Source organism: Apostichopus japonicus, chromosome 4, assembly GCF_037975245.1.
Source record: "Apostichopus japonicus isolate 1M-3 chromosome 4, ASM3797524v1, whole genome shotgun sequence".
NCBI lineage: Eukaryota > Metazoa > Echinodermata > Holothuroidea > Aspidochirotida > Stichopodidae > Apostichopus > Apostichopus japonicus.
The window spans coordinates 27,242,930-27,270,024 of NC_092564.1; the positions used below are offsets into that span (position 1 = coordinate 27,242,930).

Sequence of the window (27,095 nt, forward strand, 5' to 3'; positions counted from 1 at the left end):
CTTTTATCGGGATAGAAAAGCAAATTTCTGATTTTCTAATTTCATTTACAAAAATAGATGGAATGAGAAGAACCATTCCCACCTTGAAAGAAATTCTAAAAAAACATAAAAACTGCATAGTAAAGCATATTTCTGAGCTCTGTATGAAAACATAGGGAGCATCCTGACTGTCAATTGAGAAATAATTGGGTGTCTTTCTTAATTCAGCAATAATGATATTCTCTCTATAGTTTGACTAAAAGTTACAAGGACCCATTTTGAGAATCATTTTATGGTATAAATTCCATAGACTGCCACTAAACTTCATAGAAGAGTAAACTTGAGCTCTTGGAATCAATTATAACCATCCTGACTGGCATTTGAGAACTTTCGTTCTCCAAATTCACTAAATTTGTAAAGTTGCAGCCGTATGGCCCACATCATGACCTATTTAATTCTTTCCACACATGTGCATTAGATAGAGGGTGTCGTTCTTATTAAGCAACAATGATATTATTCTTAATTTGAGAGAATTTATAAATGAAACATTTTGAAAATCATTTTAATAGGCTAAATATTCCAAAGATTACCACTTTTAACTTTAGAGAGAAGCATATCTGGGCTCGTGGAAATTAATGAGCATCCCGACTGGCATTTGAAAACTTTTTTTATGTCTGAATTTGATGAGTTTGTATGGCTAAAGCCTTGATTTTTGGGGGAGGGGTAGAGGGGGGTCAAAAATCATGACCTTTTTAATTCTTTCCACACATATGCATTGGATAGAGGGTGTCCTTCTTATAAAGCATCAATGATATAATTCATTCTCAGTTTGAGAGAATTTATAATGAAACATTTTGAGAATCATTTTAATATGCTAAAAATTCCATATGCTACCACTTATAACTTCAGAGAGAAGCATATCTGGGCTCTGGGAATCCATAATGAGCATCCTGACTGGCATTGAGAACTTTTTTTGTCTGAATTTATTGAGTTTGTATGGCCAAAGCCTTACATTGGGGAGGTAAACATCATGACCCTTTTAGTTCTTTCCACACATATGCATTGGATGGAGGGTGTCCTTCTGATTAAGCAACAATGATATTATTCATTCTCAATTTGAGAGAATTTATAATGAAACATTTTGAGAATCATTTTAATATGCTAAAAATTTCATAAACTACCACTTTTAACTTCAGAGAGAAGCATAACTGGGCTCTGGGAATCCATAATGAGCATCCTGACTGGCATTGAGAACTTTTTTTGTCTGAATTTATTGAGTTTGTATGGCCAAAGCCTTACTTTGGGGAGGGGGAGGGGGGTAAAAATCATGACCCTTTTAGTTCTTTCCACACATATGCATTGGATGGAGGGTGTCCTTCTGATTAAGCAACAATGATATTATTCATTCTCAATTTGAGAGAATTTATAATGAAACATTTTGAGAATCATTTTAATATGCTAAAATTTCCATAAACTACCACTTCAGAGAGAAGCATAACTGGGCTCTGGGAATCCATAATGAGCATCCTGACTGGCATTTGAGAACTTTTTTTGTCTGAATTTAATGAGTTTGTATGGCCAAAGCCTTACTTTGGGGAGGGGGGAGGTAAAAATCATGACCCTTTTAGTTCTTTCCACACATATGCATTGGATGGAGGGTGTCCTTCTTATTAAGCAACAATGATATTATTCATTCTCAATTTGAGAGAATTTATAATGAAACATTTTGAGAATCATTTTAATAGGCTAAAAATTCCATAAACTACCACTTTTAACTTCAGAGAGAAGCATATCTGGGCTCTGGGAATCCATAATGAGCATCCTGACTGGCATTTGAGAACTTTTTTTTGTTTCCAAAATTTAATGATTTTGTATGGCTTATAGCCTTATGAGTTTTTTTGGGGGGGCCAAAGTCATGACCTTTATAGTTCTTTCCATGCATATGCATTGGATAGAGGGTGTCCTTCTTATAAAGCAACAGTGATATTATTCATTCTCAGTTTGAGAGAATTTATAATGAAACATTTTGAGAATCATTTTAATAGGCTAAAAATTTCATAGACTTCCACTTTTAACTTCAGAGAGAAGCATATCTGGGCTCTGGGAATCCATAATGAGCATCCTGACTGGCATTTGAGAACTTTTTTTTTGTTTCCAAAATTTAATGATTTTGTATGGCTATAGCCTTATGAGTTTGTTCTTTTTGGCCAAAATCATGACCTTTATAGTTCTTTCCATGCATATGCATTGGATAGAGGGTGTCCTTCTTATAAAGCAACAATGATATTATTCATTCTCAATTTGAGAGAATTTATAATGAAACATTTTGAGAATCATTTTAATATGCTAAAAATTTCATAAACTACCACTTTTAACTTCAGAGAGAAGCATATCTGGTCTCTTGGTATCCATAATGAGCATCCCGACTGGCATTTGAGAACTTTTTTTTTTTTGGTCAAAATTTTTGGGATTTTTATGGCTCAATTCTTTTCTTTTTTTTTAGCCAATTTTTTTTAGTTTCTTCTACACTGCATAGAGGGTGTCCTTCTTATTAAGCAATAATGAGATTATTCATTCTCAATTTAAAGAAAGTACAAAGACACATTTGAAAATCATTTTATTAGTGTTCCATAGACTGACACTTACCTTCATTCAAGAGTATACCCGAGCTCTTGGAATCCATAATGAGCATCCTGACTGGCATTTGAGAACATTTTTTTTTTCTTTCAAAATTTAATGATTTTGTGTGGCCAAAGCATCAAGATTTTATTTCTCATTTTTGGCCAAAATCAGAACACTCACAATTTGAAATAAAGCACAAGGAAACATTTTGAAAATCGTTTTATTATGTGAAACACTTACAATCCCAAACCCTGCCACTTCATTGAAGAGTTTACCTGAGCCCTTGGAATCCATAATGAGCATCCTGATTGGCATCTTAGAATTTGTTTTGTCCAAATTCATTTATAATGTATTTCTTCACCCCACATCCCCCCCCCCCCCAGGCCTCCAATTTGAAAAATAAGAATAATTTGTTAAAAACAGTTGCCACATCATACTGTAGCTCTAGGAATCAATAAACAAATATATAAATGAAAACATCATAAGGCTCAGATATAGTCCTGTTTAATTCCAACCAATCAGTTTTGATTAATCTAATCTAATCAATGGTCTAATCAATCTCTCCTACAGTGAATATATTAGTGATTCTTATTTTGATATTTTTATAATTTTCTTGACAAACAAACTAGTAGGCCGGGTTGTCAGATGGACAACCAGTCAAAATCCGTAAAAAATTTGCTCCTAGCTTACATTGTAGCATGAAACATCAACAGACAGGTACTAGCATTCAAATCAAATTACAATTAAAAGATGATTTATAATAGATAACAAAAGTTACACCAGGTGGTCCTCAGTTGGTTACTATAGTTACACAAGAAAGCCACAGTAGGTATAATAGAGGGTTTCCAAAGCTGTACCAGACAGTTAATGAATTATTCTTTGGGGGAGTGGAGGGGGGGTTAATTTTTGTAAAGCTGTAACTGCTTCCTTCTTTTTGTCCTCAAGAAAAATGCCACCTTAATTTACGTTAGATACACTAACTACTGCTAGTTACATATATATATGAATGATACAAATGATGTAGAAAAAAGTCTGACATTCTTGGAAATATGCCTAAAATGTCTCGTTATTGACCACTACCATAGTGACCGTTAGATGCCTGTGCCAGTTTGTCGTTGTCATGGTTATAAGCCTATCTTCTCCTCAATTTCAGGCTATCGGATGAACCAGCCTCCGGAATGTCCAGATGCCGTCTGGGAATGGATCCAGGCCTGCTGGAGGAAAGAACCAGAGGACAGACCAAACTTTTCAGAAATCAAGACAGCGATGAAGAAGATACATAAAATATTTAAATAGAATGTAATCTCTTTGTAAAAAATACAATTATTTCAACATCCAATAGTGTGAGATTCAGTCTGATACAACTCAAGGGTACAGAGGTGAAAAGCCACCATCTTTACAAATCTATTGCCAATGTTTGCTCAGGAAACATCCCAGAAATATGGCCGCCGATAACGTGAATCCTAATGAATGTGATTGAGAATGTTTCATGTTAGCCGGTGTTTCCTGGTGAAGAAGAGAATGGATTATATGGGTTGCATGGTTCCCCTATCAAACACTGGATTCTTGGAACGATTGGAATCGATAACAGATTCAAAATGGATTATACATAGCATGGCATTTACCTACGTTAAGTTTGTTCAGGACAGTACTCTTCCAATCATCATAGAATTGCAGTCTTGTTAAGAAATGATCTATTTACAATTATTTGTCACCCTGTAGAGTTAATTGTCATTTATACAGTTTAAAACAGTTTTGATTAAGTAAGTGTACCTAAGTAAGTGTACTTAAATTCCAACTGATATACATTAATGGTAATTCTCGTTAACTATTTTGTCGTGGGATGACACCAGGTCTTTTATTTAAAGGTGAGATGTTGTTCGTTGTCACATTGTGATGGCCATTAGCATATTTACCACAGTTACTCTGATATAGTTGATGGCAAAGTAAATTTGATCAGTGAAACAACATATATCTTTGTGTTCCAACTCTTTTTTTTCTGTATCAGGAAATTTCAAATACTTCTTATAAATTAATTGGCAACAAAAAAGTTTGATCAATAACATCAAGGGAAATATATCCAATGAGTTTTTAGCCATGTTGGAGACACAAGCTGCTTCTTTGGTATTTGCTTTTGCAGTATTTGCTTTGCAAGAAAAGTTTGTATCACACTATTGGACCGTTTGCAGGCAAAAAGCTGGATTATTGATTTGAAACTATTGAAAAAATTTGAAGAAAGAAAGATGAAAATGAGGTTCATATGCAAAAGTTAATATTGATTGTCCCAATGTGCACAAAACATATTGATTGTTCAACATATTGAAATTCATACAGGCAGAGCTTGGTTAGTGGATCAATAACATGAATTCAATTCTCATAATGAATAATACAGTACATAATATTGTCTTGCAGCGTAACAACAATAGATAATAGAAAATAGAAAACACATACTGCTAAATGGTTACTCATTACAATGGGGTCTATTAAATAGCTCATTGCTGGATAATTACACGTACTGCTAAATGGTCACTAATTTCAATGGGTCTATGACATAACTCATTGCTGGATCATTACACGTACTGCTAAATGGTCACTAATTACAATGAGTTCGTAAAACTAGGTCATTGGTTTGTAATAAATCCAAAACAGTTTTGGATCGAGTGCTCATTAAGATGGCTATTTTTTTGCAGCATTTGGAAAAGAAATGCATTTTCTTTATATTTATTTAAGGTTAATGGGCGATTCATGTTCTCCCCAAAATTAAAAATCAATGTGTCACACATGATAACTTTTTCATTTCTGATATCTCATCATAATTTTGCAATATTTATACGTATCCCAGAATTGCTTGGAGGACTTTTGTCTCCTTTTCTGCCATTGTAGATATTTTTTTTATTTACACAGGAATAGTTTGTATTACATTTGACGGACCAACATTCATAAAGTTTTTTTTTTCTTTTGTGTTACAAAGTTAGTATTTTTTACCTCTTAGACTACATTACACACTTTGTGTTTTACTTTCTGTTCTTCAATGGTAACAAATTTGTTGTATCAGAAAAAGAGTTCCTTGTATTTTCACTTCCTTCTAAGTGTGTTTCAAAAAAACTTGATAAAAACTGCGCACGAAACAAAAATGTATATATGCCATAAGAAGACATGAAGTTTCATTCTTAACAAGAATTAACACAAGCAGAACTGGAGGAAATGTATAAAAATGAGTTCTAAAGCCATGAATAATGCTGAACAATAATGCAACAGGTCAGCTACATATTTGTATCAATGATTTCTGTATTGGGGTAGGGGGGGGGGGGTGTTTACCTCGTAAACAAACCTATTCATTTTACCCTATATGAATAGGACTTACAACAGGAAAGGAATAAATTGCTTTCAACCAAAATCAACAACTTTCTTGGAGCAATTACAGAAGCTTTATGCGTTAAATTGTAAATTTAATCAAGCCGACAGTGGTTAAAGTGGTTAACAAATCCATTAATCTTCAATATTTAACACTCAGATACTTTTCATATTTTAAGCACAGAAATCACATGGATCATGTTTGAAATTGTTCCACTTGGAATACATTATTTGAGGTTAAAGTTGTCTAAGTGAAATTAATGGCCTTAAGTTGCATGGGATTTTAGTATCTTGACAGGGCCTAAAAAAATTGAACTTTTCCTCAAAATGCTCCTTTAAACATCTGGATATGAGCAAGATGCAATATGATGTATGTTATGTTCAAGATCTCAAACAATAGCAAGATTTTTGGGGTTTTGTTTTGTACATTTTTGTCATTTTTATGTTTTAAACAGTGTTCTGTTTTCTTCTGGTAGAGGGAAATCTTAACTTCCAGATATATATTATTTTGCAATCCCATGTTATTATTATCAAAAGTAAACTTTTTAATAATTATTTTTCTACAAAAATGTGTGAAATAGTTTTTTTTTTGAGGAAGAAATCACAGAGATGGGCTTTTAACTATTTACTTCCAAGTTTATCCAATCATGCAACATATTTAGAATATTTCCCTCTTAATCTGTTTATGTAGATAACAAAGGTTACTAGATGAGTGAATATTGAGTGGGGGTGGGGAGGGGATAGCCGAGGATTGATGGGTGAAAATAGGAACATTCGGTGCCAGGGACCAAAATTTGTAATATTTCATACAATGCATTATATCGTTTTGTAATATTTGATTTCAACATTATTAAAGGAAAATAAACTTGAGAAATATAAGATCATACATTCCTTTGTTATCATTTACTTACAGTTACTGTACATCTTTTATTTATTGTTTTGAGAAGAGAAAGATTATTCACAATAAATGGTTCTAAAAGTTTTGTGCAACAGAAAAATTATTTGAGGAATGAAGCAAAGAGCATTAGTGACCATTATTTAATTTCTAGCAGATTTGGTGGTTAAGCAGATGTTCTAGAAGGTTGTTATAAATTCATTTATTTCTGTACACAAATCTTGCTTATATTTCATTGCATATTTTCTAATTCCTACCACATCATGTTTGGCCACTATTAGCTTGTAAATAGTTTACCAAGTATTGACAACTTCCATTACAATTTGTAAATTAACCTCACAGTTTAGCAAGACTCTAAAAGTTTAGTAGCAAGTAGTTTTAGCTATTTTGCAGTAAAGTATATATTTTATCTTACAGATTCTCAAGGTTATGTACCTTACAATTAATCCCATGAAAGGTGATATTATAAACATTGCTTCAAATTATAATTTTTATAATTCTCTGGGTCTTTGTTTAGGGTCCAAATTCCTGGTAGGTCTAGAACAGTTCAAAATTGTTCATATTTTTAATAATTTCCACAAATTCTCATGTTCCAAATAGCAAAATATTTGAAGCTTTGGGCAGTTTCCTTCATGCCTATTTTTTGGTTTTACTTAAGACTTCCAGTGGGATGGCTAATTAGTTTCTACCAAATAGAGCAACTTGTATCTTCATACTGAATCCTAATTCTCAGTCTTCTCTTGAAAACAAAGACTGTGGATTCAGTCTAGGCCTACAAACCTTGACATGCCTTATATACACCCCCCCCCCATTAGAGTACCATACACCCCCCAATAAGAGTACCATACACCCCCCATGAGAGTACCATGCTGAAGTCATCTCTCTAGAGATTACACCAGGGAGTTGATACGTTCCATAACAACTCCCTGATAACACCACTTGCTAGCCGGTTTGGACAAACAGAAATTACTTCACAGTTGGAACAAAACAATGACCTTGTTTAGACTCAAGTAACCAATGAGGTTATTTGATAAAACTTTCACTAGTGTTGTAATTATATATAAATAATGAAAGAAAGAAAACAGAGTTCTCATATTTTACTGACCTGTAATGTATGTGCGGAGGAGTTCTTGAAAGTCTCAAGCATCAAAGGAGTCTTGTGCTCTGCTGCCACAGCACATATTTGTCTTCTTCATAGTCACATGCATAGCTAAGTATCAGTACTGTAAGACAAGTACTGAACTCCAGGGAAGGTATTAAGGTGATATTAGTATAAACTAACACAAAGGTTAAATTAAAAAAATGTTATGAAATGTGTCAAACCACATAAATAGTTGCAATTGAATAATGAGGTTACGACAACATCCAAGGTTTCCTCAATCAAATCTCATTCTAGCAGAAAGGGTTTTTAAACTTATCTTTAACGTTAGAAATGTGTTTAGTGCCAGCAATGTGTTTGTCGCCAAGTCTACACAGTTCAGTTACAACATACCACTCTGTTCCCTACATAAAGTGGAAACAGTTGCAATATCCATTCAGTTTTCCTTAATGCTGATATGAACTTTCACAAGTTAAAATCTGAAAAAAACATCATGACTAAGACTTTATCTTTAAGATGTTTCTCCATACCCTATTAAACTTTAACAAACCAGTGATTTTTTACTCATGCCGTGCAATTTCTTTCTTACCTTCTTTCTCCACGGTAAATCTGTTTGCCCATAGTCGTACCAGAGTTCTTGACCATGTTTCATGTCTTTTAGGGCAAACAAACAGAGACAGACTCTTCCTTCAAGTGTCTGTTTCTTCACAACAGAATTGGCCTCCCTGCCAATCTCATCATTTACCATCTTTGCAACACAGGCTGTGTCTGTAGCATCAATACTGAGGGCAACAAATTGAAAGTTTAAGTGGATTATAAAAACAATTCAGAATGACTATGAAACCAAAGGAGCAGGACTGAACAACTGTAAAAGTTGACACACTGTTTAGAGAGCTACATAGACAGATCACTCCAATACATAAGATAGTCAAAGCCAAAAGGATTTTTTACATGTATGATAGGAAAATGAATGTAACATTCTGGAGGAATATGCATCCAATTCTTATTGAATATAACCCCTTTTTATCACTGATATTTGTTGCTTTTATTCAATGGACACATGATTGCTTATTAGACTGTTATTCTCTGTGATGTCTTTAATTATGCTGATAGCTTATGATTCTTTGTGTAGTATAAAAGTTATTTCAAATTTAAGACCAACAACAACATGAAAAAGATTTCAAACACCAATATCAAACGTCTCTCAAATTAGCTTGAAAATGGAAAACTATCAAATGACTCCATATCAGTACTTCTTTAATTCCCTGTTGCCCACCCCAGTCCTTGCTCACCCCCTCTTCCTCAGTAAATTAGGCTAGCATCCACTGCCAGATCACTACATCCAAAGTTGTACACAAGTCTATGCAAATTTTACTTTTGTCAACATGTGAATAGGCTGGCTTCTCCCATTTAACTGAGTGTAGTGTTAAGCAAAATGTGGTTGGCATATGGTGCCAGCACTCCGTTGTCCCTACCTTATAAACACCCATCCCTCTCTCCCCAGTCCTCCCCTCTTCCCAATTTATTATTCTTAGCTCCACGATCCACTTCCAGGTGACTACATGTAAAACTTGTAAGCATGGCTATGCATTTGTTTTGTTTTTCATAAAAAAAAATTGTTTTTTCTTCTAAACAAATGTTTAGGCTAGATTTTCTGCACTTAACTTAGTGGATTGCTTTGTGCCAGCCACTCCACTCCCTACCTCTAGAAAAAAGTTCCTCCCTCTCTTCCACATTCCACAAAACATTAAATATCAACCTCTGGTCATGCTACCCTGAGTCCTCCCCCCCCCCCTCTCCCTCCATCTGACAAATCTTCTGAAAGGAGACTTTTATTTGTAGAAATGTGTACCTAAAATTCTAGGGTAAGTTAGGTTACTCCCCAAAAATTACTAGTGCCTTTCATTTTCTCCTGGCAATAATAACATCCTTCTCAAAAATTAGTGATTGATATAGCCAAAATTTGAACCCTGGATGTTGTGAATATTTATAGAAAAAATATGCATATTTTAAATTGTTATCTTTGATGTTGTGAATAGTCATAAAACAAATTAAACATATACAGACCATAAAATGGGAAGCAAACATTTTAACTTACCTTTCTATAATTCCACCATTCTCATACAAGTACATGGCGGTGTTGCCAGCTTTCTTGGTTCTAGCTCTATTTGATGCCTCCTCAGGAGAAATGATTTCTCCTCTTTATTCTAGCTAGAAATCACCTTGCCTGATTTCCTTTGTTGCAAACACTTCCCTTCCTGTCAAGACCTTAAAAAAGAAATGGGTTGAACAGGGAAAGAAAATAGAAGAATTCTTTGATGTTGCATTCAATGTCTTCAACCTTGGACAGCTTCACTCCCCCATACCATATCGGATTGGGAACAATCACAGAATACCATACACAGTTGGTGTTCTACAAGTGATTCTGTTCTTAAATAATCTCCCTTCTTTCTGCTCACCACCATCCCTCCATCTGTACAACCATTATAATGATACAGTAATGTTATCAAGACCAACTCACCCACTCCCCCCCCCCCCCAGAAAAGGAATGTGTCATTAAGTTCCATAAAGCTGTTTCAACAGTACTCTGCATTACCCTGGTACTATACATATTACAAAATATGAGAGAGACACTGGGCATGATCCAACCCCCCTCACCCCCACCCCTCCCCACAGGTGGCAGGACAGAAAATTGGATTGTCTTGATAATAGTACTCCATTGAGCAACAATAAATGGAGGTACTTTCCTTTTTTAAACTTGATAAATTTACCTCAATGGGACATTCAATCATCTTGTGTGTTCATGTAGAATATATGAGAATAGTTTGGATAGTAAAGATTTCCAGTTGGCCTTTCCTATGTAGTATGTAAGCTAATGCTTGATCAATTACACTTTGAAAGCCAAAACTACATTCTGTAAAATACTTTCAAGTGGTTACTGTAAGCTCTTGTTTAGGGTTTATCATTCAGGTATGTTATAGCCCAGACTTTCCAACATTTGAATCCCACAATCAATAAGAACATTTCTTGTCAAGTTCTATTTATTTTACTAAAATACTTTCCTCTGTTACCTTGCTGATTGATTTCTAATGGTGGTCTTTCTTCAGGAAACACTTACCACAGTTAGAGGTTGAAAAAGTTAGAGATATCTTTGAAGCCCTGCGAAAGGTTAAAACCCTCTATCATACTTAGTCTTGTTAAGACCATAGTTTCAGCTGCTTCAGTGTACACAGAGTACACCTTCCTTCTTTACACAAAGCTGAACACATCTTTTCCCAGAGTGCCCCCCCCCCCATACTTGATGTTTATATTCATTCCTAGGGTCTTGTACATTTCTCAATAGTTATCTTATCGTTCTGAGCTAAACGGTCTTTTCGATGTTTTAAGGCAGATTTGCCAAAGTAAAGTGAAGCAGCTAAGCAGATAGCCAGAAGGGCTCCTCCTTCATACATTCATGTATGTCCTGCATCCCACCCTCATGATTTGTTCTGTAAACACTGATCACAATGGCAGAGCAATTTTGTACAAATCCCGCATCTCTTATATGAATAAAGATTCATGTTATTTGGAGGAATGTCCAAGATTTTTGTAACGGACAGAATCCTCAGCCAGGTGGTATTCAGTGAATGATCTCCTTCAGATACTGGGTATACTGGAATTTATCTTAAACATGTTTCTCCATACCCTATTAAAGTTTAACTATGAAGTAAATATTTAATCATGCCTTGCAATTTCTTTCTTACCTTCTTTCACCACGGTAAATTTGTTTGCCCATAGTCGTACCGAAGTTCTTGACCATGTTTTATGTCTTTTAGGGCAAACAAACAGAGACAGACTCTTCCTTCAAGTGTCTGTTTCTTCACAACAGAATTGGCCTCCCTGCCAATCTCATCATTTACCATCTTTGCAACACAGGCTGTGTCTGTAGCATCAATACTGAGGGCAGCAAATTGAAAGTTTAAGTGGATTATAAAAACAATTCAGAATGACTATGAAACCAAAGGAGCAGGACTGAACAACTGTAAAAGTTGACACACTGTATAGAGAGCTGCATAGACAGATCACCCATTGTATATGATAGTACAAGCCAAAATGAATTTTTGACAGGTTAAATAGGAAAATGAATGTAACATTCTGGAGAAATTTGATTCAAGTCATATGTTTTGATGTACATTTGAAGTTGTCTCTTTTCACACAAAAGTCAACCCAAGCATCAAGTATGATTCCTGATTTGCAAGTTATTCATTCCAAGGTTCAAACATACAGTAGTTTGTGAAAGGTAAAAAAAAACGCTTTGTTGTCAGTGCGTAACTCTGACATCACCCTCGTTTGCTTCAAGTCCACTTCTGGTGAAAAATCAGTGTAATTCAAAGGTGATATCTCGCTCCATCAGACAAATCTTTGGAAAGTAGACTAGGTTTTATTTGTAGAAATATGCAGCGAATATTCTCAGGGAATTTAGGCTACGCCATGAAAAATAGTAGTGCCTTTCATTTTCTCCTGGTAATAATAAAATCCTACTCACAAATTAGCAAGTAGTGTGACATTTGAACCCTCCATTTTGTGAATATTTATAGAACAAAATATGCATTTCAAAGTTTAAATTGTTATCCTTAATGTTGTGAATAGTCAAAGAAAAATAAACGTTTACAGACCATAATATGGGAAGCAAACATTTTAACTTACCATTCTATAGTCCACCATTCTCATAAAAGTACAAGAAAGTGTTGCCATCTTCCTTGGTTCTAGCTATTTTGGATGCCTCCTCAGGAGTAATTATTTCTCCTCCATACTCTAGCTAGAAATCACCTTGCCTGATTTACTTGTTGCAAACACTCCTCTTCCTGTCAAGATGTCAAAAAAGGAATGGACTGGAAAAGATTTTCTGATACAGGGAAAGAAAATAGAAGAGTTCTTTGATGTTGTGTCCAATGTCTTCAATCTTGGACAGCCTCACTTCCCGCGTTCCATATCGGATTGGGAACAATCACAGAAGGCCATACACAGTTGGTGTTCTACAAGTGATTTTGTTCTTAAATAATCTCCCTTCTTTCTGCTCACCCCCATCCCTCCATCTGTACAACCATTATAATGAAACAGTAATGTTATCAAGACCAACTCTTCTAAATGAACACCCCCCATCCCCCCACTCACAAAAAGGACAAAACAAAATGAGAGAGACACTGGGCATGACCCCCTCATCCCCCCACCCCACCCCAATCCCAGTGGCAGGAAGAAAAATTGCTTTGTATTCATAATAGTATTCCATTGAGCAACAGTAAATGGCGGTACTTTCCATATTGGAACTAAATCAATTTACCTCACTGGGACATTCAGTCATCTTGTGTGTTCATTTAGAATATGAGAACAGTTTGGAAAGTAAAGACCTCAAGGTCAGTGCTTTTTGAAAACTTCTAGCAATTTAAGCATGCCAAAATTTAGGGCCAATACAGACTACCTTTAACATACTGTACTCCAATGTCAGTAAAAGCAATTTGACCAACGTTCAAGTTGAAATTTTTAGTGTTAGTTTTATAGTTTAAGCTGTGGATCATTTCCCACTTGAATTTGATGCACTATCATACAGAATATCCTAAAAAGGCATTAAAAGATTTTTTTTTTACATCTTACCAATGGTATCAATGATGAACCTCACTTGAAAGTCTTCCTTATCACACTCTGATTGTACATGATGGAGGCAGTCCTGGTGTAGGGTGATCTTATTATGAAACTACATAAAAAAAGTGAGATAACATCACAAAACATTTAAAATCATAAAAACAATACACATGCAATGGCAATGAAAGCAGTAAGTTAAAAGCAGAAGCAAAACTGGATGATGTCCCATAAGTCGCCGCTTAAGAAATAATTACTACTGTTTAATCTAATAATAGGTAGAAAGTTTAAAGAAAGAATTCTTTAATATGGTTTGTTTGATTTTTTTTTTCCATTTTGTATCAGACTCAGAGACATGTTGCTCTGAAAATGAATATTTGTTAAAAACAAATCCAAGTGGCAAGGTACTGTATGATCCAGAGTAGTTAAGACTCACAGCAACTTTTGATTATTTATAGCTTCCACACCAAAGATAGCCACTATAAGTACCAGCCATAACTAGTGATTATCTAATGGCAGATGATATTTCCTTTTGCACAAGTGTAGAATCCAAATTCATTTATAATCAAATGAGTTATTGGTTAAATGATAAAAAACAGGTTGGAGTGGAAATTTACCCTTATAAAATGGGAGTTTTCATTTGCATTCAGTAATTTATTTTGTTATTTTGAGGTTAATAGTAAAGGGCTGGTTTAGAAAATATCATGGTCCATGGTAGCCCCCTACTTTAAAGGTACAGAAATATTGCAGCACTCTATCAGTATCTGTTGGCCAACAGCCGGCTGTATGTTTAAAGTGAGGTTTTGCAGCTGATAAACTTTTGCAGAACTTTGCTTAAAACTAACTTGTTAGTTTTGTTGAAATACCAACAAAGACATCATGGTGAAATTTGTCAAATGTAGAGATAATTGTTTATAGACCTAACTTGATTCAGTACCTCAAAACAAAATTGTGATCTCTAGAGTGACTCACCATGAACCAACTGGAATATGCACTCAACAATTAGCTTTGAATATATAAACATTTTTGCCACAGTAAATGTGTGAAGAAATTCTAGTTTCTGTATGGGACTGAAGTTACTATTACATTTTCTTGAAAGTAATTATCAAAATATATGAAAATGCATTTAAGAAGTAGAAGCTTCTATACTATGTTTTCATTCATCAACATTTTGGCAGTTTGAGAAGATAACAGGTCATTTTGTCCCACTTCCAGTTTGCACACTACCAGTGTGCCTATCAAGTAAAAATCCTTTCAAATTCCCACATACCTAACAGTTTTCCCCCGACATCTATCCAATGTGTACTTTCAAAAATTGCCAGATGCTGCTATGAATATTCAAATATTAGGATTAATTCTCAGATATTAGTGACAAAATGTCATGTTCAGCAAATTTAAAGTGGAATATCATATGTTCAGATGTCATAAGGTCAAATGTGGGTCATCAACATGCATAAATTTGATGTGATTTAAGTAACAATGAAGTTTTAATTTCATTGTTTAGATATAAAAAGTTGTAAATAAGGACAATGTTCCACACAAACAATTTACTTAAATGGCACAGGCCTTGGCAACTCATGAACATATGCCATCAATGCCAACAACCAATCAGGTGATGAGCTGAGACTTGTAATCACATCAGCAACTTAAAGGAATTAAACCAATGCTCCCCTTTAAGATCACTACTCTCAGCTAATTCATCAGAGTCATCCAGGCATCTGATAGACAACAGCAATAGGACAAACCAAACTTTTCAAACCTACTTTTCTAATATGAAATATCACCTGTACTCATGTACACATTCCATCAATGACAAGGACCATGTGTCGAGCTGAGACTTGCGATCTCATCCACTCAGGAAGGATAATTAATATTCATCATATAAGTAAGATATTTTGTAACATTTTAGTTCAATAACACTATTTTCATTTTTAAGATGTAATGGCTGAATTGTATGCATTTATGATGGTATTTCTTTGCTCTACCATGTGGTGAGCAAGTTGAGCAGGAGCCAGTAGGAGTCAGCCTAGCTAGAAGTTAACCTTAGACAAAACAAAAATAATAATTTGCATGCAGAGAGGAAAAATGTTCTTTTTCAGTCAGTTTGGTTACTAAAATATAATGGAATATGTGCATTCGTACTGTCCAACAAACATGTCATTTTGGGGTTCAATTTTTTTAAATTTCATTTTGAATTCATCAATCTTTTTCTTCATTAGGATCACAACAGGAAAATGAGCATTTTATCCACTTGTGTAATCTTTGTATGGACACTTGCCTAGTGGCCCTGGGCATGCTGGGTGAGACCTGCCCCAGCTGACAGCCCTTTCAGCTGCCCTACTAAATTGGGAGGGTCATAAGGAGAGGAGAATTGTTTTCAACAAGGAAAACTAGCTAGACTTAAATGTCAATATGGTACTATCCATGATTAGACTCTTGCTGGTAATTGTTAAGGAATAATTAATGTTTATAGATTTTGTGTAGTTTCATGAATGAAAGTTTTTTGGATCACCTCATGACGGCATCAGCAGTGGGTTTGGAAAGTGGGGTGGCCAAATTTGAATCTTCTCACTTAACAAGTACATCAGTGGCGCACAAAGCATGATATTTTCTTTGGATCACACAAATAGCTGCATAGAGCCTTGATGTCTGAATAAGGGGCAGGTGTCTGAGGGGAGGGGTGTCCATAGCTCATTTCCCAGATTTAGCCATGTGTTTGGCTCTGAAATTATGGTATCTGCATAAAGTGAATCAGAGAAACAAAACTGAAGGTTTTGGGGAAAGTGCAATGGTCCACCCTTTCTTACCTTCCCTCCTCCCTCCCATGTTATCCAATCCACCCCCCCCCCCCCCTCCCTATCACACCTTCTCATGTTATAGATGTTTAGTGGGACAAGATTAAAGTCGAAGGCAGATACTGAGATACCAATAGATTAGCACTAAAAATTGGAAACGCAAACTAACATGGCCAAAGCTATTTGTTATAGGCCTCAGTAAACCAAGCCCAATCACTAATATTCATGAGTTGTGCACCAAAACAATAGGGATCACCAACTTCCCAACTTATTAACCAAGTATGGTATCACTCTAGTATGCATTTTGTAGAGATATTTTGTTCACAAGCTCATTGTCACATACACACCCAGACACCAACTTGATTGCATAAATTTTAGTTGCCTCCAGTATGGGAAGTAATTAACAAGGAGCCAATCAATTGTTTCAAGACAATACAACTCACTGATGTATGGTGTTGCCTCCTTCTTCAGCATCATAACTACTGTGTTTATATCTTTGGCATCAAATCATTTTGTCTATATAAAAGAAAAATATGTAATGACAACCTAGACCAGTAGAAATATCATGGCTTGCTTGCACTACTGATCATTATTTCGCATGAAATGATAGTTAGTGTGAACTTTTCATTGTTTACCAACAATTAATCACATAATTAAATTAGTAAGGGATGAGTTTGCTTATGATCAACCACCAATAGAAATGACTTCCTTGCCAAAAATGAGCTATTAGCCACAAAAGTTGTTATTAATTAACTTTTACTAAAAAGTGCAAATTGTTCAAATCTGCATTGTTGATGAAGTAATGATAATAATCATATTTACATGAGTTCAATCCAAATGGAAAAAATAAAATAATGTTATAGCCATACAGGAATTAACATTCTAGTTTAGCAAATTTAACAAAATGGTAAAATATTCTCCAATATGATAATTTCTCACTAGTACATGTTAACACCTACAGTAATCAACCAAGAAAATCTGGTAAAAAAAACACAATTATTAAATGTAACAGTCATGATATGTTTTTGGACTAATTGGCATAAGAATGGAATGATCCACACAACACAAATACAACTTTATGAAATGTAACAAAACATTCACCCAATTATTGGCATGTAGAACTCTTGTATTGGTCCATAAAATTTGTTTTTACATTTTATGTTTGAGTTATAATAAAGTTTTCAAATTTTGGTAAGGTCAATTTATGTTGTACAGCAGCACATTCCATGCTTGATGAAATTGTACCTACTTTATAGTTGTGTATATATTGAAAACTTAATTCATAATTAATTTATGGTATGAGTACCAACAATCCAACATAACATGGCATATTGGCTCATTTAACTATATAACCCAAGATTCCATTATAAGACATACACACACACATAATCACACAAAAACATGCAGACTTCACTATGTCTGATCAAACCTCTCACCTCTAATCTAGGATTTTAACTTTCTTGCTGGTCTCTTCGCACAAGTCCCTTGAATGATGATCTTTGAGCTTTGCATGGTGATTATCACACTGAAAATAAACAAGGTTTGAGGTTATAATGATGCATTCATAGTTTTAAACAGCGATGGACAACTTTTCTGGGAGTCCTCCTGTTCCAGTTTAATCTTTCCCTACCCCTCCTCCACACCCGTACCCACCATTCCCCAATAGCCTCCTTTACTCTCTTCTGCCCCCTCCCATACAATATGACACGGAAAACTTGTAATACATGACTCGTAGACTGCTTCATTAACACTACTATGCCAAGAGTTTTAAAATGTCTTTGAATCCTAATTGTCACAAGCAGTTGACAAACTGTCCATACTTATCATGCCTTATCGATAACACAATGGCAATCCAATATTTGCAAATATTTAAGTACAATCACAAACAACATTAGCAATGGCAATACATCCAGGCCAGCAAAGTTGGTGTGATCAACAAAAATCAAAATTATGTTTCAACTGGATTCTCGACTCTGATATTCTTGTCCCGGCCTTCACTCTGATTCTGACATGGCTTGGACTCAGGACACGTTGACTTGGACTTGATTTTGGACAAGTGAACCTGGCTTAGAGCCCTGCTATATGCCTCACTATTGGTTGCTCAGATCATATTAATTAGGTCACATGGGAAAATACTATATTTTATGAATTTTTAAATGGTAAATCTGAACTTCTTCAAATTGGCTGCCCTGGAGATACTGCTGCTGAAGTTGTGATTTTACTTAGATATTTGTAAAACATTAGACTGCCATGATTGTAGTTGTAGAAACAATGATGAACCATATATAAAAGTGCTTTTCCAATGTAACAGCATGTTGGGCAAGGAAATGACAGCTAAAAAGGAAAGAGAACAGAATTAAAAATTACAGGACAAACATGAACTTACAACCACAAAAATTAAAAATTACAGAAATACATTCAACATTAATCAATAAGAAAAGCCACTGTAAGCTTGGATAAAAACAGTTCAGCACTGCAAGCAACAATTCCTGCTTTCCTGAAATGATGCAAGTGAAAGATAGTATAATTGACCCATGAACAGGAATTCCGATTCACAGCCTGACTGGACAAGCATGGCCAATGTTAGCTCACACATATAGTCTGTATGAAAAAGTAAACAGAAATGCCTGCATGCACATAGCCACAACCAAAGATGTACAAATCATCAAACAAGAACATGAATAAGTAAATTCAGCCTGAGAGTTGATGATGGGGATATTTTAGGTTACAAACCAAAATTATCATCAACTCATGCACCAGTGCTCAACCTCTGACCAGTGAGAACTGCTTAGGCGTACCTGATATTTATATAGGCTATCATTAATAAGAGAATGCTGAACTTGGTCTGTCATTTCTCCATAACCTGAATTTTCGAGACTCACAAAACACACATCATTTCTATTCATAGCAGACTTAAATCAAGTATCCATAGGACACAGTCTGCCCTTTTACAGATGTCGTGAAAATCCCTTTCTAACCCCTCTACTTCACCAATTTCTGGAAGGACCACTTTCATCATGCCACAAATGAGCTTTCTGCCAAAGTCTAACTGGACATACAATATATGGCCAAAAGGCTAGGTATTTAAACTACTGATGAACAGAACACTCTTGTCAAAATGCAAACATTCTACAGCCTGATATGGCAAGGTTCATCCTTGGCTTGCACAATGACAGACTGTCTACCCATATCAGAGATATTCATTCCTACAATCTGACCAAGGATAATAAACCATACTCACTGTCTCAGACTGGAACTGTTTGTAAGTTGATCCTTAACTGTTCCAGCCATCTGTGAGTCTACCTAGGTCCCCATCTATCAGTCCTGAGACAAGAGACACACCCCTTCACAGACCATACTTTGCTATAATCATGTCAATTAGTTCATTTTTCATTGCTATTTTATGTCTATTTGAAATTCATCAGTTCAACAATGTTATATGCTTTGAGGATGAATTTGAAAATTATGTCAACAAACATCACACTTTTTACAAATTATTTAACCAAGGCATATTAGCGCAACTGATGAATTTGATTTGGTATCCACCATGTTGTACGATATCAATATTTAAGCAGGTAATCATTTAAACACTTTAAGATGGCAGCAAAATGAATTGATTAGCTGCAAACTCTCCTGTCCATGACAAAATCACTGCAATATGCCATATATTCAAGTCACAATTCATTCTCTGAATACTTTATTTCAACATACTTCCATCTATTTCTATCTGCAGGTTTTCCTTCCAGTGTGTCATCACTTAAATTCTTTACTCTAGTCGCCATCAAAATCTGAGTAACTACTGTACAGTATAGGATTGCCCCTCTGTGAAGATACAAATAAATTAAAACATGGTTACTATCTTAGAAACTTACATGATGGGTTATTCAATACATTATGGGTCCAAAAGTGTGGCATTTTGATAAAATATTTACTTTCAAAATTTAACAAAAGTATTGTGAGTAAATATTATGACATAAAAATAGTATTTTTATTGAATGTGCTACCAAGACACCAAGCTCACTATCTCCAAGTTAATAAAAGTCTTCAGTCTCAAAACCTGGTTTGATTATACATATTAGCTTCACCTTTTTGTAACATTTCATACTATTAGTATTATCTCAACACAAATTTGTTACAGTACTTGGCTATCAAAGATTTCAATAACTATCAGGGTTGAAACTGAAATTTCTTTACTTTTCCAGGATTTTCCACTGGACAAATCAAAGTTATCCACTGCCGAATAAAGTTTACTGACTGATTGGAGTAACATCACACAACACAAAACATGGTCTAGCCACTTACAACATATGAGATATATGTAACATAAGATATCTTCAGATCTAGCTGGAATAGAGTTACTGATTGACTGGATTCACATCACACAATACAGCCACTTAAAGTACTGCATCTTAAGATCTAACAGGAGAGACCTTGTGAACTGTGAAGGGTTATTTCTAACAGGAGAGACCTTGTGAACCGTGAAGGGTTATTTCTGAAAGTACCTTGGACTTAAAGTACTTTTGATTAAGGGCAGAAGTACAGGATGCTACTACAATTGCCTGCTGATTGAGCAGAAAAGGAGAGAGCTAGATGCTGTCATTCAAATAGGGAGAAGAATGTGAGTTCCTTAATAAAAAAAAAGGCAGTAATTTTACTTGTCAAAATATTATAATTTACTTCTATTTTATTGTTTGAATATATGATACTTTACACAACCATTTGCTACTTACATTTGTCCTCACTAGTACTTAAGCCGCAATATTTGGCCTTTGTCCTTCACCTGGTGTTGCCTGGCTACATGGTGTGCAAGGTAGAGGACATGCTTCTCACAACTGACACACTGTATTGCACATCGATTCCCCATATTATTTGCCTATAGGAGAATATACAAGAATGAAAAAGATTGCTGTATCAAATATTATATGAGATTTTGTATGAAAGATTGTATAAACATTTTGCCTGTGAGTCAAGAAAAGTATTTCAATGGGACATAATTAAAGTAATCGTGTGCTGAAGCCGTGAAGCCTTGAGAAAAGTGAGGCAAAGAGCCAGATCCTTTATAAGTCATCATACATACATTGTCCATTCGACTTTGAAAACGGAATTTGATTTTACCCGTTTTTTCGAAAGAGTAGGTGTACTTTTCACAAGAGAGACATGTTATGGTGACCAGATCAGAGTAGTAAGTACTATACTCCTGACTTATAAGAACCAACTTTGAAACATTTTCTCGCCTCTTATGAGCAAGTGGAGTGCTTTATGCAAATGTTAATGTCTGGAAAGTGTCATTTCCGGTATCAGAGAAGCATATGGCAAACATTTTCTTGCTTGTATTATTTTAGTGCTCCACTCAGATAGTCATAGTTGTCCCAGGAAAATGCAGTGAAGAAGCACCTTCCACCCCACTTCCCCTTTCCAAACACCTACTTTTGTGTAATATTTCCATATTAGTCTGGGCATGCAGTTTTCAGTTAAATGTTAATGTTGCAAAGTGGGTAGTAGATTATGCAGGATAACAGATGTAGATATGCATCAAACTTTTTGCACTCTCACTTCATATCTACATTCAGTCACATGTTGTCATCAATAGATGAGATGTTATCACGAGTAGAGGCTTGAGTGTGTTGTATTGCCTACAAAGCTTTGTCCAAACATGGTAATTGGATATCATTAGGCCTTTAAATCATAGTTGAGTAAATTTATGCAAATTGCCTGTAATTAAAGTTACTATCCAGAACATACCTGGCTAGGCTTTGGCCTAGCCTACCACAAGACTCATATTACTGGCTAGGCCATTGGGCTTTACTGCTTAGGCCCTAGGCCTATAAGCTTTTGCCACACTTAAGTGTACATTGTTGGGAATATGTTGCAAATGGAGAATGTGTTTGAATATTTGTACAATTCTAGTAGATATATTAATAGACTGAAATATTGTAGGCTTCGTTATGATCTAGGCAAACCTACGTTAGAATCTTACTCATACTTCAGTAGACCAAGGTACAGTAGGCTATGCAAATGTCATCTTTAGTTATTCTGGCATGTGGATCTATCGTTAGGGATAAAGTTTTAAGTAAAATGATGTGGTGATAATTGCTGTCATTAGGCTTAAGTCATTTCGCATCCAAAAGGACAGCCGTATAGCTGGTCTAGGCCTAGGGGCCTACAGTAGGCTAACTAGCCTACATCCAACTTTCCAAGGTCCAGTGAATAACAATACAGCACTACTCACTAGATCATCAGATGGGCAGACGCGCTAAAGTAATTATATTCCTATGTAAATGCTTCTGCTATCGCTTCTTAATAATTACCTGTGAAGCTGCAGTACACTACCACATTTTTGGCGAAATGCGGCACACGATATCACCATTTGGAGTGATTTATGTAAACTTTATCACTTGAGTTATGTCAAAGGCATACCGCATAGTGTTTGTACTTCGCGCTGGTACTTTCTTGCCGTACAAAGCAAGGCTGAGGTTAGTTCCGAGGTGCCATAGGAATACTAGTGAGGGCTTTTGAAAACGGAAGTACGTCACAGTTCAACTTCCCTGTTGTCGAAACACCTTGGAACTAACCTCAGCCTAGTAGTACTCGAGTCATTGTGGCCTTTCAGCAGCAATGGCGTGTAAGAGACTGTACCGAAAGGCTATACTCTTTGGTGATTCGATCACCCAGGTATGCAGCAGAATGTAGATTTCTGTGAAATTTGTAGATTGCAAATTAAATTGCAAGGCCAATGTTAAACGTTGACTTTGGCCTAAAATATGCTACGTGTTATGGTGCTAGCTTAGTGTTTTCAATTATGTCCTGAGGGTCATGGTTTGTCCCATATGGCCAAACTTTCGTCCAGACTGGACATTTGCCGACCGTACCCATGTGGGAATTGATGAAATAGAAATGTTGGTGAACAGAAGTGGGCCATGATCTTACCAAATTTGAGCCATTGCATGTCACTAAATATATAGGCTTCTTGTACTATAATTAACCTTATCCTTGATAGCAGTCCTAACATTACTACTGTAGCCTAGACTAAGCCTAGGTCTGAACTGGCTACTTAGCATGGATTCTTCCTCTTGTACTTACAGAAAGCTGTACTTTTCCTCACTGCACTCCAGAGTAGGCCTAGATCATTAAGTGCTGCTTCGATCATTGATTTGTAGTGTGAGTATTAATTATGTTAATGCTTTTCATCCTTCACAGGTCTCTTTCGAAGAGGGAGGTTGGGGTGCCTCTGCAGCTGATTTACTGCAAAGGTAATCATGCCTGACTTCCCACACAATTGCTATTACAAATTACTTACTCTCTAAATGCTTACCATACCAGTCAAGAATGCATCCTTGTTTATAGAACAGTCTACAGACATGAATAAGTTTTAGTACTCTCTTAAACTATGTCTCAGTACTTACTGTACCTTAAACTCATTAAGGGCCAAAACATCCAAATTATGTGTGTACTTCTAATACTTGACACAGGAGAATATTATATGTATAATCATATCTAACAGAATTAGTTACTGGTAAAAAGACAACTTCCTAGTTGTATTATCAACTCACAGTTAAATGAGCAAAGGAATTCATCATGCCATTCTCAACATTTTATCAAGCAGAAACAATCACATGGAAGGAAAAACTTGGGAAAATTTCACACTTTTCAACTTGTACTTTTGTTTACTAAATTTAAGTATGAATATAGTATGAAATTAAAGAATGATCCAATCATCCAGATTTGAGTCAGGTTCATGCAATATATTCACTGTTAATACTTATATGCCAAAATGTTATCATTCCTCTGAACTCCTATTTGGGAACTACTATAAAGCATCCGGTACATGTTTTTTCTATAGAAAATGCGACGTTGTCAATAGAGGGCTGAGTGGTTATAACAGCCGATGGGGGCGCATACTATTACCCCATATACTTCCTTTGGACCTGCTCAAAGACACTGTCATAGCAACGGTATTTTTTGGTGCTAACGATGCATCCCTGCCTGAAATAGCTCCTGACAAGTATGTCTCTGTGGAAGATTATTCGGCAAACCTCAAGGTATGATCATCATGTTCTTAATTAAATTGTATCCTCCACAAAAAAACATGTGCTACAGGGGGTGTGAACTAAAAAAAAATAATAAGGTCAGCTGTTATCATGGGTTTGAAAACTGCCATTTGCACACATGGAGCACAGTGTACTGTGCTGAGAAATAAAAGACACACACAGGTGTTTTTGGGAGGGGAAAAACCCACAAAGAGGTACAGTAGCTCTTTTTGCTTGCCATGGTTCAAATTTAAAAATGGAATAAAATAACCTGTCATTTGATGATCTAATTTGCAAATTAAAAGAAATAACCTGCTATCTTTCGAGTTAAAGGGTACCGTAGTGTTATTGTGGTCTATTGTCTTTCTACAGGAAATTGTAGAGCATTTGAAGACGGGAGGTTTGAGGCCTGACCAGATTATCCTGATATCTCCTCCAGCCCTCAATGGAGAAGAGTGGAGAAAAGTCTGCATTGAGAAAGGTCAGTGATGTTTCCTTGCCTGAATTCATCATGAAATTGCCTAGTGCCTAACCCCAACCATGAAATGATGACACAAAACTAATTGTCAATATCTTTTGTAAGCCGTTCAATTATATATGGCTGGTATTTGTCTGGACCGGTTTTATTTCTTTGCAGTGGCGGAGCGTCCATACAGTCAGTGGGGGCGGATGCCCCCCCTGACGGACTCAAATGGACTGCTGGCGCCCTTTTCAGCTTTTTACCACTTTTTACTTATTCGCGATAATTGACTTTTTTTTGCGCTCTCAAATACCTATTGACATTAGTCACATTTTGTTGGTGTAATTTTCTGACATAATGGCGATGACACCTATTTATTCTTCGTGTATCTGCAAATTAGCAAGGCCCGGAAAGGGTCATTTCCGGCGATCTAGGGAGAATCTTTACTCAAAAAATTTCTGTACGCTCCGCGCCAACCTGTGGTGGCGCTCCGCTTAGATAGTGTCGAAAGCGCCCCTACAGACCATTCTCGACCCCCTGACCAATACCCCTAGCTCCGCCACTGTTTCTTTGCGGTATAATTTATTAGAAATGACCCTTTAAACATCTCACGGTCAAAGTGGCTGAACTACCGAGTCTAACACACAGATAATTAGGTCCTTTCCACAGATGCAACAAGTCATATATATGTATATTTTTTTGTGGCTATGTCATGGGTGAGACTGAAGTTCTGCCTAAAGTCATCTTTCAGTTGGAGAAACTGTAAAGGTGCATTTCAGAAAGGTACTTGGTACTATAAACTGTAAATATCATATCTGGACATATCCATTTCATAATGTTCATTTACTCACAGTCATAAACCTTGCATTGAGAAGGTATAAGTGTTATATTAATGCTGTCAAAGCATATTGGCAGAGTTGATTGTCTTATATTGCTTTCAAACTGTTATATTTTATCAGATGTAAAGATGAACAGAGAAAATGAAAACACTGGTCGTTACAGCAGAGCGTGTGTACAAGTAGCCAAGGATTTAGAAACTCACAGCGTAGATCTCTGGAGTATTATGCAAGAGGATAAGGTAAGTGGTTTGTTTCGGGAGAGGGAGGTGGGGGGGGGAGGGAGTACAAGGAGATAGAGGGCCAACGGTAGCAAACAGGGAACCGTTACCCTTTTCTGTTTTGCCCACCTCCCCAGTCACGCCGAAGGGGGAAACAATGCTGCACCATTTGATGGCCTTTACAGTTAACTGATTTTCAGTTTGCCTATTTAGTACTACAGGAATGAATTGATATTTTTGCAATCATTTGATATGCTTTTTACCCTGTTCTTGTTTTCAGGACTGGAAGAGGTATCTCTGTGATGGCCTGCACCTGTCACCAGCAGGATCGCAGCTTCTCTGGAAGCATTTAGAGAAACACTTCACCAAATTAGCTGAATCCTTAGAGATGATTTACCCAGATTGGAGTTCTATAGATCCTGATAACCCAGAAGCTTCTTTACTATGACATACTACTTAGTACTTACACTGGTCAAAATTAAATTATCAACATTCTGTACTTTAATTGCGCTGTGTTCACACTAAGCCATTCTGTGCATAGCGTTTACTTTTATTCACCTAGTCAGGACTTCAACAGACTGTAACTTCAAGGTGATCTTTTGACATATTCGATTGAGGCTAATAAAGTAAAACTTGAAGTGCCCAAAGTATTTTCTTGTTTTGGCACTAGTCCGGGGGAATGTCATCCTATGATATGTGACTAAACCAAGTCACACTAACATAAGTTTGTAGAGTGGGCTAAAGAAGACTTGCGTGAGTGCACTAAACAATAGAATGTTGTTGAACATACATTGCTGTTCAAGTGGAGATCATTAATATGTTGTTTTTCTCAAAAAATCTCATATTTAGTCACCTGGCAAATCAGCTGGTGAAAAGCAGACTAAAGAGGCATAAACAAATCTCTCCAAGGAACTGGTTTCACAATTATTTCATGTGTGATTTGGTTTCTCACTGCGGGACGATACAAGACAGCGAGCCTCTCGGTAAAACCGCGGGAGTTGGCAGGTACTGGTTTAGTTTTACTCTCATAATGTTATTTGTTACAAATATCTGTCCGGCCACCCAAAGAAAATTTATTTTTAGGAAGTAGGTCATGCCTTCCTCCATAGAAAAGCATAGGGCTAGCTACACCTCTGTGTCATCCAACTTGTATCAGAGTAGTCCTGTAATACTGCAATGTATACTGCAATA

General features: G+C 35.9%; 2 protein-coding genes and 1 long non-coding RNA gene across 4 annotated transcripts in view; 2 read left to right on the top strand and 1 right to left on the bottom strand.

The window, feature by feature from the left end:
• LOC139967011 (tyrosine-protein kinase Fes/Fps-like) overlaps window positions 1-6,527 on the top strand; it is a 36,134-nt gene extending 29,607 nt beyond the window's left edge. The window contains exon 8 of the mRNA XM_071970608.1: window positions 3,755-6,527. Within this exon, the coding sequence (XP_071826709.1) occupies window positions 3,755-3,897 (143 nt within the window). The 3' untranslated portion in view covers window positions 3,898-6,527. The remainder of the gene's footprint in view (window positions 1-3,754) is intronic.
• Window positions 1,884-22,826, bottom strand: LOC139967013 (uncharacterized). 2 transcript variants are annotated; one of them, XR_011792821.1, is made up of 9 exons: window positions 22,669-22,826; window positions 21,091-21,233; window positions 20,072-20,182; window positions 17,797-17,885; window positions 13,581-13,680; window positions 10,048-10,217; window positions 8,539-8,731; window positions 7,956-8,087; window positions 1,884-3,815 (listed from the first exon to the last, which is right to left on the bottom strand). It is a non-coding gene; the product is annotated as an uncharacterized lncRNA (long non-coding RNA). The 2 variants fall into 2 exon arrangements; XR_011792820.1 differs by having other exon boundaries at window positions 1,884-3,812; window positions 22,669-22,825.
• A 102-nt stretch (window positions 22,827-22,928) lies between these two features.
• Window positions 22,929-26,542, top strand: LOC139967009 (isoamyl acetate-hydrolyzing esterase 1 homolog). The gene is made up of 6 exons (XM_071970604.1): window positions 22,929-23,032; window positions 23,558-23,610; window positions 24,201-24,399; window positions 24,760-24,868; window positions 25,807-25,925; window positions 26,185-26,542. Exons 1-6 carry the CDS (start codon window positions 22,976-22,978, stop codon window positions 26,350-26,352), a joined length of 705 nt encoding a protein of 234 aa, XP_071826705.1. The 5' UTR covers window positions 22,929-22,975; the 3' UTR covers window positions 26,353-26,542.
• The last annotated feature ends 553 nt before the right edge of the window (window positions 26,543-27,095 follow it).

What these genes read in the sequence shown, in the direction of transcription:
- LOC139967009 (XM_071970604.1), top strand. Translation starts at nt 22,976, where the DNA reads ATGGCGTGTAAGAGACTGTACCGAAAGGCTATACTCTTTGGTGATTCG. An exon ending in ATTATTCGGCAAACCTCAAG is followed by an intron (nt 24,400 to 24,759) that starts GTATGATCATCA and finishes GTCTTTCTACAG; the next exon opens with GAAATTGTAGAGCATTTGAA. An exon ending in GTATTATGCAAGAGGATAAG is followed by an intron (nt 25,926 to 26,184) that starts GTAAGTGGTTTG and finishes TCTTGTTTTCAG; the next exon opens with GACTGGAAGAGGTATCTCTG.